The sequence below is a fragment of the Pinus tabuliformis genome, chromosome 3_2 (genome assembly GCF_031772625.1).
Source record: "Pinus tabuliformis cultivar Carrire ecotype Pingquan chromosome 3_2, CPIR1, whole genome shotgun sequence".
NCBI lineage: Eukaryota > Viridiplantae > Streptophyta > Pinopsida > Pinales > Pinaceae > Pinus > Pinus tabuliformis.
The window spans coordinates 549,061,894-549,078,457 of record NC_142302.1 but is presented as its reverse complement, the minus strand read 5'-3'; the positions used below and the strand labels follow the sequence as shown (position 1 = coordinate 549,078,457).

Genomic DNA, 16,564 nt, shown 5'->3' with positions numbered 1-16,564 from the left:
GCAACAGAAAGCTTATTTTTCCGACATCTGTGTAGTGATATTAAGATTTAGTAAAAGAAAATATAAAGAAAAGTGTGGTACTAAACATATGATGGGCTGGCCGGATGCTAGGGTTAGTTCCGCAGGGGAACGCCCTTATGCATCGCAGGATTGCCAGACAGCCATCCTGTTTCCATACGGGTGTGGCTTAACCAGAACGCCACCAGAACAATCTAGCAGGTGAAATTAAGCATAAACAAACAATACCATGAGACATCCATAGAACCGAAATAATATTTATGCACCGTCGCCATCATTCTAAAACCCTGGAGGGCGACGTTAAACAGAAATGTTATAACATTTAATGCAACGCACAGCAGAGAATAATCCAACCCCATTGAAGGTAGCATATGGAAAGGCCGCGAAGGCTATAACTATAACTTTATAAATGGAAAAATTAATAGTTGTGCACTGTAACAATAACTTGGAAAACCACAAGAGTCGACCACCAGGGTAAAACCATGTACTGTGCCCATACAACAGAATTTAATTACAGAGAAATTTCAAATATAGCCGAAGGCGTAACCATATTATAACACTGAGAAAATCAGGCCACGAATTGGCATAGCTACACCAAGACTAGGCTACCCTGAAACCTGAAGGGTGCAGGGCATGCTGGTGAGGTGTAAGATACTCGCCAATTCCCTGTGTCAACAAGGAGGAGGGGACGTAAGGTCACAGGCCGCGTGGCCTTCTTCCAAAGAATTTACAGGAGAGACCCTCTGCTCACCATTCAAAGAATAACCACAGGCATTCAAAACTGAAAGTAACCCTACCAGAGATCTGTCAATAGGTACATACCTGTGGGCGAATTGGAACCCGGAAGAACTCGACAGAGCGAACAGCACCGAGTAGACCCAATGAGCGGATGCTGGAGGATGACAGCTTCATCCTCGACCATAGAGCAAACAAAACAAGAGAACCCATTAGCCGGAACGAGTAATAATTCAAACTTAAAAACAAACAAAACTGTGAGCAGCAAGCTAAGGAAAACAAAAAGAAAAAAACCATAACAGAAAAAGATTTACAGTATGGGCAACAAGTACCAGTAACTCGAGCTGAACGAATTATGGCGGGTTCCCGGATTCAGTTCGGCAAGATGTAGCCGGTGGCCTCCATGAAGGGCAGAAGAGTCTGGCGGGGCTAGCTGGAGCTGAGGCAGAGCCTTGGGCAAATGATCCTTGGGTTACCTTTCGTCTCCGCATAAACCATGGAAAAGCCTTTCGACGCAGCACAACCCTCGGATGCGCTGCAACACATCCAAGCCGTCGATGGGGGTGGTGAATTCGAGGGTGCACATCCCTGCAGTACCGGACCTCATCCCTTCACGTGACTGAGACGGCGTTATTGAATGCCATTGCCAAGTGTTAGAAGCTGGCAGAGCCAGCGGAGAACCCGTCATATCCACAACCACCGGAAAATATTTTTCCGATGACATTAAAGTGAGCATGTTACACTCCAACCTTCAGGTTGAAATACGGAGACCGGAACATTTAGTATCAAACATATGTGTTCTTATCCATACACGCGCGATTATTGCAGGAACCAACCTTGGGTAAAAACAAAAAAATTACGACTCTGTTGCTGCCAAAATCTGTTTTTGAATGGACATATTGAATAAGGACAAATAATTGATTAGATTGCACGATTCATGTATTTTTTTTGGTCTAATATTTTTATATTTTATAAAAGACAAATATTTGGTTAACAATATAAAATTCATAAAAATTTTACATTTTAATTTTAAGAAGAATTTTGTAAAAAATTATTAAAGTTTTTGAATGGTCTAACATTTTCGCATATTATAAAAAACAAATAATTAATTAGAATATAAAATTTATATATTTTTTCCTTTTCAATCTTGATAGGAAGGTTGATATTTTTCTTCAATATTAACTTATTAGGAAGAACAAATAATTAATTAAAATATAAATTTATATATTTTTCCCTTTTCAATTTTAATAAGTAGATTGATATTTTTCTTCTCAATTTAAGAGATATTTTGTAAAATATTATTGAGGTTTTCAATTTTAATAAGTAGGTTGATATTTTTCTTCTCAATTTAAGAGATATTTTGTAAAACATTATTGAGGATTTGAATGTTCAAATATTTTCACCTATCATGAAGGACATATAGGACGAATACTCCATTAAAATATAAATGTCATATAATTTTTTCTTCGAATATTGAAATTTTTCTTCTCAACTTTATGAGAAATTTTGTAAGAAATTATTGAGGTTTTGAATTTCCTTGACATTTTCATTTATTATAAAAGAAAAATAATTAATTGCAGGATTGAGATTATCGGAATGATTAAATGATCGAAATTTGAATTTGAACTTTTTAATTCTATTTAATAAAAAAAATTACGGAATTTCAAAAATAAACTAATTAACTGCAATGTAAAATTCACAGTTCATAATTGATTCAGAAGTGAAAATACTTTTCGAAAAGGTGTCGTAATTTTTATTATTAAAAAAAAATCAGATTAATCTCATCTTATCAAATAATAATTTTCTATGCGTGATGATTGATGATGTCGCTCATTCTCTGTTTCAAGGCAAGTCTCAACTCCGGTGATGTATTCTCTGTTTCAAGGCAAGTCTCAACTCCGTCTTCTTCGCCGAAAAACACACATTCTCTGTTTCAAGGCAAGTCTCAACTCCGGTGATGTATTCTTTGTTTCAAGGCAAGTCTCAACTCCGTCTTCTTCGCCGAAAAACACACAGAGCCTCTTTGACCAGATGAAAGCTTTGCATTTTGATGATCATGTCAATGAAATAAGAAATCCTCACAAAAAAAGTTAATTACATTTTCTTTACAACATTTTAGTGAGCGGAATTGGTTTATATTAGCAATACAAGTTTAAAGGTTGAGATTTCATTAAATATATTTTTAAATTTTTAATACTAATAATTGTATTGGATGTTGCAAAGACTATGTTACAATATCAAGAAAAGGCAAGGACTATGCTAAATTATTTTCTTGTCTTGGTACTCAGTTAGCTCATAGCTCATCTTATCATCATCAATCTGATGGGAAAACTGAGATAGTAAAGAAATGTTTGGAAGGATATCTTCGTTGCTTTGTATCTGATAAACAGACACAATGGGTCAAATGGTTGCCTCTGGCTGAATGGTGGTATAACACTTCCTTCCATACAGCAAAAAAAATGACCCCATTTATGGCACTTTATGGGTATCAACTACCATCCATCACATCATATTTAAGAGAAAATTCTAAGGTTCAGGCAGTGGAACATCACATCGAACATCAACAACAACTCCTCCAACTCTTAAAGGATAACCTCGTGTTGGCACAAAATAGAATGAAACAATAGGCAGATCAACGTCGCAGTGAAGGAAGTTTTTGATATAGGTGATTGGGTATTCCTACGGCTACAACCATATAAGAAAATGTCCCTAAAGCAAGCTACGAAGGATACTAAATTATCACCAAAGTATTATGGTCCATACAAGGTGTTGCAAAAGATTGGTACTATAGCATACAAATTGGAGCTTCCTGCAGCTTCTCGATTGCACCCAGTTTTCCATGTTTCATGTTTAAAGAAGGTTATAGGCGACAAGCTCCCAGTTCAAACAATATTGCCAGAACTTGATGAGGAAGGAAAAATTATATTGGAACCAGAAGCAGTCAGAGAAACAAGAACTTAACAGCTACGAAATCGATCAATTTCAGAGTATCTTATCAAGTGGAAGAACTTATCCGCTGAAGATTCCACATGGGAGGATGAGAATTTTATGCAGAAGTATCTAGAACTACTCAAGCGTTGAGGACAACACTTTTTTGAAGGAGAGGGGCATGTTGGGTCCCTATAATACTAGTGATTACCCCATTACTATTGTAGTTATACCCCTTATTTATATTGTTGTGCCCCTATTACCCCCATATTGTTATTTCTATGCCCCATAGAATCCCTCTATTGTTATTTTTGTGGCTTTATATTATTATTGTTAGGTTGGCTGGATTATATTGTGACTCCTTAGACTCCTATATATAGAAAGGAGGTTTTGTCATTTGAATCATCGAAGAATTGTTCATTTATGTAATGTAAAGGAGGTTGCCCCCTCGAAGAGGCTGAATTCTAAGGCGTTGATCTATCTTTTCTTGAGCTGGTTTCATAACAAAGATCTATGCCAGAAAACCAAAAGAATATGTATAGAGAAACGTTCCAACAATACATGGCTAACCAAGGCCAAAGACAGTCAGATCCAATGGATCAACCTGGGATGTAATTGGAAAGTTCGCAGGAGCAGCAAACCTAAAGTAAAGGAGGAAAGAAAAGGGGAAGGAAGAGACAGTTCATTTGGATTTGTTAAAACTGAGCATATTGAACATGCTTCTCAAGGTAGTTGATTGATTCCAAGTTGCATGATTGCTACTTAGTCACAAAAGCAAAGCTACGTGGTCATTCTCTAAGGTCGAGTCCAGATGTTCAGGAGAAGGGAACTCCTATAAAGTTAGTTTTTTAGTTTAACTAAAGTAATTAATCAATAACCTTAATTTTTATTAGGACAAGTTTTATTTCAAGGAAGCAACTAAATCAAGAGTGGTGTGTGAGAGACAAAGAAGTTTGTGTGCATGTGAATCGGAGAAACCTGTGCAAAGAAAAACCCATGGAAGGGAAAACAAAGACACATAAGGGTTCTAAGGCACAACTTGTGTGTAATTTTTATTCACCTGACTCGGTGAGAGAAGTTAGAGTTAAAGTCCTTAACCAGATTAGAGGGCCAGGAATTGTTGATAAGTTATTATTTAATCATGATAATCATTAAGAAAGGGAAGCACCAAGGAATTGGTGGATCAAAGAATGAATTCCTTGTGTTGTGTAAGCCCATTGTGGCAACACTATGATTTAATAACAAGCCCTGGCTCAAAAGCCTGAAATATAATATATTGATTTCTATGTGGATGAAGGATAATGGCCTTCATCCTTACACCATCAATAGCCTAAAAGAGATATATTCCCTCTAGGTGTTTGTTGTGCAGAACAACTGAGATACTACCCATAAAAATTAGGCATGCTCTGGGCTTAGTGAGATTCTTAGAGAATTTGATGAGTTTGACTTGATGAAGGAGAATGGCCTTCATGAATCCATCCTGTAATGGTTGAGTGAGAGACTTCCCTCATGGCTTCATGGTTTGGCTCACGGGTGGCCAACTATAAAGGATAAAACAAACAATTGAGATTATGGTTCGGTGGAAAGTGGCTCACCCTTCATTAGCTGCAAGAAGCTATTGATATTGATTAGATAAGTGCCCTTGTGGACTTAAACTTTGACGAATTGTGTATATTTATGTATTTTTCCATTAAATAGATATTTTGGTCTTTGTGATACATGATCATGGCATGAATTGGTAAATTTGGTTGTGATGGCTATGTAATAATCACATGCCTGCTTGTTGATCTTCAATGTGCTCTTATGATGTGTTTTTCATTCTTATGAGCATGGGATTGGGATATTTTTAGTTTTAGTTCTATGTAATGTTTATGGATGTAATAGGATTTTTTGCTAGTAAGATGTTATGGCTGATAAGTTAGAGTATGAAATCCCCTCAGTCGCCTGTACAACCAAGATGGTTGTTTGGTTTTAAAAGACTCTTAGTGCATCATAACCATCGGGTATTAGTTTGCTCTAGATAGACCAAAGTAGATTTGAATATATTGTTTATGAATAGAGAGTCCCATTATTTATTTGGACCTAGATGTAAGAGTAATAGTCTTAATTTTAAAGTGAAGATTTAGAGGAAAGAGTCTTGACAAAACTTCTATTATAAAATATTAAAGAGTTCATTAATGAACTAGTAAATTGGTGGAAAGCTTATTGCAAGAATTGAAGTGGGATTCTATGTCCGTTTAAGAGAATATGGATGTCCTTTATTAGGCCAATTGTGGAATTGAACAACCTTGTTGTATCCCTATTTGGATAGCTATGTGTTTGAACAACCATGTTATATCCCTATTTGGATAGTTATGTGATTGAACAACTAAAATGTATCCTTGTCTGGGATAAGAAATCCAAAAGGTCCTCTTGTGTCTATGCCTTAGAAGGATTATAATTTTTTTTTGAAGTACCTAGAGGCTTGCCTCTCTGTTTGTAAGTATTTGGAATTTGAAGTATGAAGTTTGCAACACTAAAGGAATGAGATAAACTCACTCAGTTGGGTGGACTAGGCCATTGGGCATTTCTTTGAATTGTTTTAAGAATTTGCCTAGTTTTCAATAGAGATTTGGATGCCTTTATAAGCTTGTGAATAATTTTATATCATTAGAACTCTTCTAGGAAAGTTTTATCCCTCAAGGGAATTTTCAGACATTAGAAGCATGTTGGGAAACCCCTATCAAAAGCTTGTATTTTGGAAATTTGGGGATTGGAGGTTTTGGGCCTAGCCCATGGTAACAAGAAAATTTTGAATTCATCTATCTATACAAAATAAATAGTCTTGTTACCTTGTTTGTTGGCAGGTTAGGATTCAACTCTAGATACTTTCTTTTCTGACTGATTACACAGAGATTTTGAGCGAGAAAAGGATGTCTTGGAAAGAGAGCATCATAACATGAATAATGAAGCTGCTGCTATGACCCTGATGAAAGTGCTATATTTTCTGAAGCGACAACAAATGGCCATGGTAGCGAAGTAAGACCTCTAGGCTGATACAAATGGTTCCTATGTAAACATTCATACTCTATCATAAAATTGTATGTTGGAAGTTTGTGATGGCCAATAATGCTTTTGAATGATACTCTATAAAGTGGTAAACATCAATAAGAAGGGTGTTAATGGTTAGTTTGGACAATCTGGAAAAATTATGCGATAAGCTTTTTTACATCCTACACTGGCACTTGTGCATTCTTTTCTTATATCAGCCTGTAAATTATGTTTGGTGCATATGGGCAAAATATTCATAATTCAATGGCCCTGCCCATCCTAAAGTACACAACCAACGTTTCTCATTGCAGTTCGCATTTTTTAGATTTGTGAGAGTGATTTGGAGCAAAATAGATTAAAGAAATATGAATTCTCTATGTTTCTAGTCCAAGTGTCTATTTTTCTTAATATTTAGGTTTCTCATAAATTGTTTCCCCATATTAAGATCCAAACTTGTCAAAAAATTTGGTGCATCCATCTCTGTTTGCATTCAACTTAGGACCAAAATAAATCAATAGGATTGAGATGATTTTACTGTCTGTTTCTGCCATTTAGGTTCTTGAGCCATGGTTAAAAAGGCTCGAGCCATGTATCTTAATGTGTTCTGAAGTAATGGGCGGGCAAGATTGAGGTGAGCTCCCAGGCATTGGCCTGGACGAGAAAGGTCCTTCCTTCAGTTATGTTCTTGGTAACGCCATAACTACCCTGCAGGCAATGGTCGAGCTCTCGCAAGGCGTTCACGTGGCCAAGAAATGCTGACCTGGTGCACAGGGCTTCCCCGGCTTTGAAATCCTCGTCTTTCTTTGTGCCTCCATTTCCGTTGAATTGAATGATGGCTAAGGAGTATAGGGCTACGGCGTGTGATGAAATGTGATGAAATGGCGGCCTTGGCCATCAATGACACTCTGCCGCCTCAGTTTTCAAGACAGTAGAATCGGATCTGCACATGAAGGGGAGTAAATTAAGGCGGCTCTCTGGAATCGTAAATGTTTAAATAAAGTAATCTCATGGGCTACTACGCGGAGTCTTATTAAAGAATCGGTGCACTTACCATGCCCAGAGTGCAGCAGGCTTCGATGTTTCCTGCTTCGGCGCATTGTTTCATAAAAGTGTGCGCACCGCTTAACCAGCTGGAAGCTTTGACGGCCTAGAGTATTGAATCTCTTACATCTACGTAAAGAAAACAAAATCTGTAAATATCAAATTTAGTTTACTTTCGAGAATCAAAATGAAATCGGAAAATCTAAAAAAATTATCAACGATATCCATTGTTCTTTAAAGATTTAAAACACTATATTGAAATATGTATCTGAAATTTTTTCTCAAAATCTGCGGAAAATAATGAAGATAAACTACAGTTCACCAGATTTAATATTGCTCTGGCGCTGAAAATATTCTTAAATAATAATGATCCAGCTACAGTGGGCAAACCCTTGAGAACGCTCCCTGATTGAAGACTCTCAGAAAAAGAAGAAGAAAGCTACGAAATATCAGAGTTGACTGATAAGACGTTTTTTTTTCTCAGATCAAATTTGTTCAACCTATCAAAAGAGGATGCTTCTTCCAAAAGAAAAGGAGGAAAAAGAGGATCATCTTCTAAAACTACAAAAAGTTATTTACACCAGGAAAAGCAGTAGAGTTCAAGCAATCCACTGGCAAGGAATTTCCTTCCAAAGGAAAACATAGTTATTTACGGTAGAAAACCCGAGAGTTTAATCAATCTACCAACCAAAAAAAAGAAAATTTCCATTCTAAAGCGAATGAGGGTTATTTACAGTGGCTTTAACAACGGGTCTGTTTCCTTTTCCAGATTGTGAAAAAATTATGTCATTTGCATTTGAGTGGCAAATACAGGCATTGATTTATTTCCTCGCCCACCGATTTTGTGGCTTAAGTCTTGCTTGAATTTGACTAAAAATCTCCCAGGATCTGTATTAATTTTCCCTAAACGAAATTTCCGGAGATTAAAGCTCTGCAAAAGAAACAAATTACCCGCTATTCTCGGCACTAGGATATCATTTTAAAGCGATCCTGTTATTTTCTTGACCAAGAAGAACTCAAAGGAAAAACTAACTCTATAATGAATTCAAACTGATTCTTCTGTAAGTCCGGCGTGATATTCGTCACGGTTTTCCTCCTTCAGTTACTCGTCATGGCCTTCATCCTTCAATTACGGGCAGAACATGGCCTTCATTGATGTTATGGGCGGAGGGTTGTTATCGGCGGAGAGCTCGAGAACCATCGTCTTCGTTGTTACAAGTAAACGAGTCTATGTTCTTATAGGTAAACGCTTTGCTGATATCTCCTTCACTATCAGAAAATATGTTAATCTATTTTGTATAGATTTATGGTGAGTAATATGTTGCAGACTTGCTGCATAAATATAAACTCTCAAAAAACATCACCAGAAGGGGTGCACGTCAATGTTGTGTAGAAACTCAATTGAACAAACATTAAAAAGTATGACTAGGATTGTTTAGTGGTAATCTGCCTAACTGTTCACCACATTTTTATTAAAGGTTTTCACTTATTCCAAGGTTTCGAGTCTTGGCCACAATATATTGCAAATTTGCAATTATTTCTTTATCAGGCACCGAAATTGTTCATCAATAGCAGCTTCATGCAGGTCCTTTTTCATAAAAAATGTTAACAGGTATAAACACAAGCGCAGGGTTTAGAGATGGGAAACATGGATCCAAGACTCTGATGAAATTGCAGAATATTTAGACAAGCACTATGCCGAAAACACCCTAAAAACCCCTATGGAATTCAGGGAGGTTGGGTGTAAAATCTTTCCAATATTTACAAATTGGCTCCAAAGCAAGGATCTCGGCAGCTCCTGTAGAGATGAATTTGTGGGAGAGCTCGTAGGGTTTGATCACCAGCGTTCTGCAATCTCGTTTTCTTCCGGAATGAGCATTGGAATTTTTTGGCCTCTTTTTTGTGTCGGAGCCCCTTGCAATTCCTTTTCTTTAGTGCTCTTATTCCTTTTCCAATTTTCTTTCCTATTTGTCTTCTTCTTTCTTCTTTCCTATTACGCGTTTCTTGTTTAATATTGAAAAAATGATTATAAATTGTTTTTTTATCTCAGGTTTGCCTGTGTCTCCTCTGTAATTTCCTGCCCGGATTTTTCCAGGGACAGTATGGCCACGTGTTGAGCAGGATTAACTAATGGATTTTTGTGGTTTCTTGCTAGAATTTTCATAAATTGCAGAGGAAAATAAGTGTATTGTGCCGTCAAAGAAAGATGAACCGCAAAAATGACATTCAAGACAAGAGGCTTGAGAGTAAGTAAATATTTTCACGGCCCTGAAGTTAAATCGTTCACAGGAATTCTCATTTAGAAGATCAATTTAAGGGTCGCGTGATCATTCCCTCTATTTACTGTTGTATATTTTCAGTTGTATGGAGGTTTAAACACTTGCTCATATAAATCTCAGACTCCACTGTACCAATTTAAACCTTTTTCTTTAGTCAGATTTCTCTGGATTACCTCAATTAAACCCCGAAGTTCAAGTAGAAAACATATGTCAAATAACTTTGGTGGAAACTCTGCTACAGAGTAGATGTAATCAATCACCAATTCTCTGCTACCATTTTTAATGCTTTATAAGCCCAAAATAATATATTTTATTCTGAATATGCTAAAAATAAATGTGAATCAGGAATTCCAAGCAGAATGATGATAATGGGTTTTTTTTCCAAGGAAAAACATGTAAGGTAACCCGAGGGATGCATGGCATATCCAGTAAACTTCTTGGTGTAGATTAGTGCATCTAGCTCGGAGATTTGAACTTGGTACCTGCTGACAGGAAACTAGAATAATGACGACGCATCGCACTGCAAATTCTAATAAACAGGAGAGTATCTCCTATATATTCTAATCTCACAATCAACCCACGTACCATTTACTTCCACAAATGATCCTTTACATTGGCTAAAGGGTCGTAACAGTTGATCAATGTTTACTCATTCAAGACTTTAACAAATGATAGCATTGAACTACCATTATACATTGTGCATTCTAATTAGTGTATACATTTCAAGGTGTTGCTTTAGACTCCCTTGATTGATCCCTTAAACATTTCTTTTCCAAAATTTGAAGCAGGATGTTTAGGGCAGCAAAATGGAGGGTTGAAAGGAACAAGACCAAAGTTGAGTTCAAACTCCAGTTTCAAGTCACTCAAGTATGTGTCCTGACCAAGTTGCTTATCTATTTGCAAAACATTGTAAACAAAACCATTCAAGGACAAGTTCTCACCAGCTGTTATGATTAGGTGAATTTCAATTGTAGCGTCTGAGATGGATAATTGCATATAAATTATGTTACAAAATGGAGGTTCACTCGCCTTACCAATCTATTAAACGTAGCATCAGGTCTCGGCATTTATCACGTATGGATTTGTTTAGCATCAGGTCTCGGCATTTATCACGTATGGATTTGTTTTCCATTAGTGTCTGAAAGGATAAACTCATGCATTGCATTTTTTATAGTGCTACAAATTATGAAAAAACCTTTGCAGTAAGGTTAGGAATTCTCATTTTGAGTAACTGTGCAAATAATATATAGTTTTTCCTTACCTATTATATATCACGTCCAGACCAGAGAACAATTTACAAAGTCAGGAACATGCCTGAGAAAACCATGTCAGATGAAAATATAGCAGAACAGCTGACCTTTGATTGCAATGGTGCCAATCTTGTAAAATTAGGGTTTACCCTATCCTTAGAGCACAATCCTGTATAATCTGAGTTTACCCTATTCTTAGAGCACAGGTGAACTAATTAACGTCTGTCTTCTTGTAATAAGGAAATTTGGAGCATGACCCAAGTCATCAAGATCATTTTGCTACATTATCTTGATTATTCAGGATACCTAGAGGAATGGATGCATCTATGTTAACTTCTATTAACTTTGAACTAGCATTGCGTTGATCAGCCTTCTACAGTTTCTTCATAGTTGAAAACTACAATGGACATATATTGTCCTGCTCATTTCAGGTACCACAACCGGGATATGACAAGTTGAGTATATCCCTGATATCATTAGAGACAGGTAAAATCATAAGCAATACAGGAAGAGCTTCCATCAATAACGGAACTTGTCAATGGTCTGATGCAATTTTTGTAACTACAAGACTCGAGCAAGATGCAAAAACTGGGAATTATCATGAAAAAATGTACAACCTTGTTGTATCAACGGTACTGCCTATTTCTCATCTTTTACATACATTTTAATCCTTTTTAAATAATTGAATATTTACCATTATATTGACTTGAACACAAAAACATTAAAGCAATTCTGATTTGTTTTTATTTTGTTTAAATATAATTTCTGCAACTTGCCAGGGCTCTTCTCAATTTGGTTTCCTTGGTGAAACAACCATCAACCTCGCAGATTCTGTAGGAGCCATCACTCCATTATCTGTTTCTCTGCCCCTTAAAAGCCCTATCACTGGTACTATTTTACATGTAAGGCATCCGGAGGTATACCTAAAGTTTTTCTCTCATCAGAGTTTTAACAATAGCTATTTGTTGTTGTTTTATTTTTTAATGAAAGTAAAAAAAGTTAAAAGAAAATTTTGAATTCAGCTATCTATACAAAATAAATAGTCTTGTTACCTTGTTTGTTGGCAGGTTAGGATTCAACTCTAGATACTTTCTTTTCTGACTGATTACACAAAGATTTTGAGCGAGAAAAGGATGTCTTGGAAAGAGAGCATCATAACATGAATAATGAAGCTGCTGCTATGACCCTGATGAAAGTGCTATATTTTCTGAAGCGACAACAAATGGCCATGGTAGCGAAGTAAGACCTCTAGGCTGATACAAATGGTTCCTATGTAAACATTCATACTCTATCATAAAATTGTATGTTGGAAGTTTGTGATGGCCAATAATGCTTTTGAATGATACTCTATAAAGTGGTAAACATCAATAAGAAGGGTGTTAATGGTTAGTTTGGACAATCTGGAAAAATTATGCGATAAGCTTTTTTACATCCTACACTGGCACTTGTGCATTCTTTTCTTATATCAGCCTGTAAATTATGTTTGGTGCATATGGGCAAAATATTCATAATTCAATGGCCCTGCCACTGTCTGGCATCTAATGAAGGCAGATCAAACAACTCGACTCGAAATTTGTTACAGGTCATGTTTGATGGTTGGCTATTCCAAGACATCAAAGCGAAATGTTGGCCTTCTTATGATGTTGACATCATCAAAGCCTTTGCTAAGTCACCTTCCTTTTACAATTTTCCAACCTTACTCTAACGAACTGTAGAAGAATATGGTACTGCATGGCAATCCAATCTGTATCAAAATTGACAATTTTTGTTGTCAACTGCCCCTCTTGCAGTGAGAAAATATATTCTGACAACCAACAAGTACTTACATTTAAATTTAGCATACTTTTGCTCGATCCTATGAATTCATTGCAGACTCTGGATCTCTCAAACATGTGGTTGCCTCCAACTTGATGAAGTGCTTAGATTTCCATTTCTTATGACTCGGGCCTTAATTGTAAGCCTCCTGTGAGTTGTATAGCCTGAAAATGTCCTAAGCACCTGTTCCTTTAGTTCAAAATGAGATGACATAGCAAGAAAAACAAACATTGCAACAGATATAAATAAAATTATAACAGATATAAATAAAATTATAATAGGCTGCAAGATTAGCAGCTATATTTAAAATTGCATATTATGATATTCTTGGATGCTACTGAAATATAGTTATGAATGAGAAGTATGCGCTTTCTCTGGTACCATTGAACGATGATTCTGAAATGGCACACAGAAGGTTTACAAGAAATCTTATGAATCCAAGAGAATGTATCAAATTATTCTACCTTCCCTGTTTCAAAATCATGGCATTGTCTGCATTGAATCACTGATGATGAGTGTGGTGGGCATTGCCATATACTATATATTTATTTCCTATATTTTCATATCAACTCTACTCAACTTTGCATCCAACTTAATCATAATAACTATGGTGTACCTTGTGTCAAACTCCTAGAAAAACTCCACAGAGGCATCATAATCCTTTTAAGAGAAAGGTGCACTGAATCACTGATGATGAGTGTGGTGGGCATTGCCATATACTATATATTTATTTCCTATATTTACATATCAACTCTACTCAACTTTGCATCCAAATTAATCATAATAACTATGGTGTACCTTGTGTCAAACTCCTAGAAAAACTCCACAGAGGCATCATAATCCTTTTAAGAGAAAGAATATTGGAAGACTTCATTACTCACCATATAATCAAATGCACAACTATCCATGGAAACTACATTTATCAGCTTACCAGGGCCTTGAATATTGAAGCTTGTTGACTAACAGTTTTCTTATTGCTAGGAAACACTGCTTGAAGCATGCAGACCATGGATTCCCATTGGTTTTGACTTATTGAGTCTCCAACAAACATTAAGCGCTTTCCTCTTAACCACTCTAGCAGATCGCTTTCCTCTTAACCGCTCCAGCAGATTTTTGGCATTGAAACTAAAACACCATATACAGAAAAGTCCAAATCCTTTTATTCTCATATACAATATCACCTTGTATTTTATCCATTTATTTTCATATGCAATATCACCCTGCTTTTTTGCATTTCATTTCCTTTTAGCATAAATGCAATGCAAAAGAGAACATACTTCTAGGTAGGCTAATTTGTTTGCATTTTTATTTGCAGGGTTTATTTTGATTTCTGAAATATTTTGGAATAGAAATGATTGAGGTAAAAAACTGATATTTTCTATTTTGGAATGGGGATTGCCAAGAGTTTCGCTGCTACATCTCAGTTCTAACAGCTTTGAAGAAAGCATTTCTAAAGATATTGGCAATGCTAGAAATTTATCTAACCTACAAATTGACTGTAATAGATTTTCAGGTAAGCTTCCATCTGAGATTGCCAAGGTAGGGCTTTTATCTGTTTTCAATGCTAGCAATAATAAATTTTCAGGAAGTATACCAGATGCGCTTTATGGGTTACATAATCTTGATGTATTGGATTTGCAAGTAAATTTACTTTCTGGTAACATTTCGTTGAGTATTGGGTCTTTGAAACAACTTACAGAGCTTAACTTGAAAGGAAATGATATTTCTGGTAAAATACCTATGCAAATGGGTGATCTCCAAAACCTCAGATACCTTGATCTATCCAGCAATCAACTCAAGGGGAAAGTCGTTACATCTTTAACCAACCTTACGTTTAGTTTCCTAAATCTATCAAAACAATCAACTGTCTGGAACAGTCCTCAGTAGCTTGAGTAAATTCAGAGAGGCATTTATAGGCAATCCCAAACTCTGTGGAGACGATTTTCAAGATATCAAACCCTGTGTCAAGATATCAAAAACGATTCTACATCACCAAGCAATTCAACATCATTCACTCAAGGCAATTTCAAAGGAAGTAGAATATAAATTAAAGGATCCATCTCTGCCTCCTGCAACACCAACTCGAAAGGCAAAAGTAAGTTTGTTTGTTTGGGCAGAAAGGAAAATGGCGAGATGTACTGCAGGCCAGGTTATCAAATGCAAAGGTAACTACTTCAGTTCAGCTCAGTTCAGTGCAAGGAGTCATTGCCACATTCTTTTTATTTCATGTATATCATTTCATGGCAAAATTGATTTGCAGGGTTAAGCTGGATTTATGCAAACTGTATGTGTGCAATTTATGCTTCTTGAAATCTGATATATTTTGATTTGTACTTTTGTTACACCTGCTGTTGCATGGGGTGCAGGGGAGCTTCTGAAGATTGAAGAAGTGGAAGTGGCTCCTCCATAGGCAATGAAAGTGAGAACCAAAGGTATGCTATGAATAATTATCATTAAACATCAAGTTTCTGGGAAGCAAATGTATGCTATGAATAATTATCATTAAACATCAAGAAAATTTTAAGGAAGGATATTAATTACACATCTCCAATTGCACTGTACTGTATAACACATACAAATATTGCTTTTAGCAGTGAAATGGAATGACTGATACTGATACTGCTTTGGTTGCAGGGCCAAACTCCTCTCTTTCCCTGCATTTTGGGACATGAAGCAGCTGGGTATGCACTCTGCTCTTGCCAATGAGTTCTATGTATTCAAAAAAATTAGTTAGTCATATTAGTAGGCGTGTGGGATTTCAAAAAAGTTAATTAGTCATGCTAGCAGGCATTCAGGATTTCAAAGAAATTAATTAGTCATACTAGCAAACATGTAGGATTTCAAAAAAATTAATTAGTCATACTAGCAGGCATCATGTAGAATTTCAAAAGGGAAAAGAGAGTAATTTTCTTGGAGAAGGGGTGACTGACCTCAAGGAGGGTGACAGTGTGCTTCCCTTATTTATTGGAGAATGTGGAGAATGCAGACACTGCAAGTCAGACAAAAGCAACATGTGTGATCTTCTAAGAATTAACACTGACAGGGGGGTTATGATAAATGATGGGAAGTCGAGGTTTTCAATCAACGGGAAACCCATTTACCACTTCCTTGGCACATCCACTTTCAGCCAGTATACAGTTGTGCATGTCGGTTGTGTTGCCCAAATTAATCCAGAGGCTCCTCTTAACAAAGTCTATATTCTCAATTGTGGGGTTTCAACAGGTAAATCATTTTCTGGACTTTTTCAGGGTAATTTGTTGATGATTGTGAAAAAGAGATCATTAAAAGGATATAATTGACTATGTATATTGTTTTATCCAATTCCTAAAGTTATGGTTTCCTCGAAGTGTTAATAATAAAATCATCCATGATCGTTCCCTTGATTGAAATTCTTATTCACAATTTATTTTGTTGTGGGATCAGGCATGGGTGCGACTTTGAATGTAGAAAAACCCAAGAAGGGTTCTC

The 16,564-nt window shown here is 36.3% G+C and overlaps 1 protein-coding gene and 1 long non-coding RNA gene across 4 annotated transcripts; one reads left to right on the top strand and one right to left on the bottom strand.

Moving 5' to 3' along the window:
* Nucleotides 1-390: 390 nt before the first annotated feature.
* Nucleotides 391-1,361, bottom strand: LOC149181683 (uncharacterized). 3 transcript variants are annotated; one of them, XR_016257551.1, is made up of 4 exons: nucleotides 1,174-1,361; nucleotides 1,086-1,142; nucleotides 841-931; nucleotides 391-684 (listed from the first exon to the last, which is right to left on the bottom strand). It is a non-coding gene; the product is annotated as an uncharacterized LOC149181683 (long non-coding RNA). The 3 variants fall into 3 exon arrangements; XR_016257552.1 differs by having other exon boundaries at nucleotides 841-924; nucleotides 1,174-1,352; XR_016257553.1 differs by having other exon boundaries at nucleotides 637-684; nucleotides 841-924; nucleotides 1,086-1,334.
* Nucleotides 1,362-10,551: 9,190 nt separating this feature from the next.
* LOC149181682 (uncharacterized) lies at nucleotides 10,552-12,521 on the top strand. The gene is made up of 4 exons (XM_089418377.1): nucleotides 10,552-10,898; nucleotides 11,713-11,913; nucleotides 12,061-12,183; nucleotides 12,349-12,521. Exons 1-4 carry the CDS (start codon nucleotides 10,821-10,823, stop codon nucleotides 12,364-12,366), a joined length of 420 nt encoding a protein of 139 aa, XP_089274503.1. The 5' UTR covers nucleotides 10,552-10,820; the 3' UTR covers nucleotides 12,367-12,521.
* Nucleotides 12,522-16,564: the final 4,043 nt, after the last annotated feature.

What these genes read in the sequence shown, in the direction of transcription:
- LOC149181682 (XM_089418377.1), top strand. Translation starts at nt 10,821, where the DNA reads ATGTTTAGGGCAGCAAAATGGAGGGTTGAAAGGAACAAGACCAAAGTT. An exon ending in TCCAGTTTCAAGTCACTCAA is followed by an intron (nt 10,899 to 11,712) that starts GTATGTGTCCTG and finishes TGCTCATTTCAG; the next exon opens with GTACCACAACCGGGATATGA. An exon ending in ACAACCTTGTTGTATCAACG is followed by an intron (nt 11,914 to 12,060) that starts GTACTGCCTATT and finishes GCAACTTGCCAG; the next exon opens with GGCTCTTCTCAATTTGGTTT.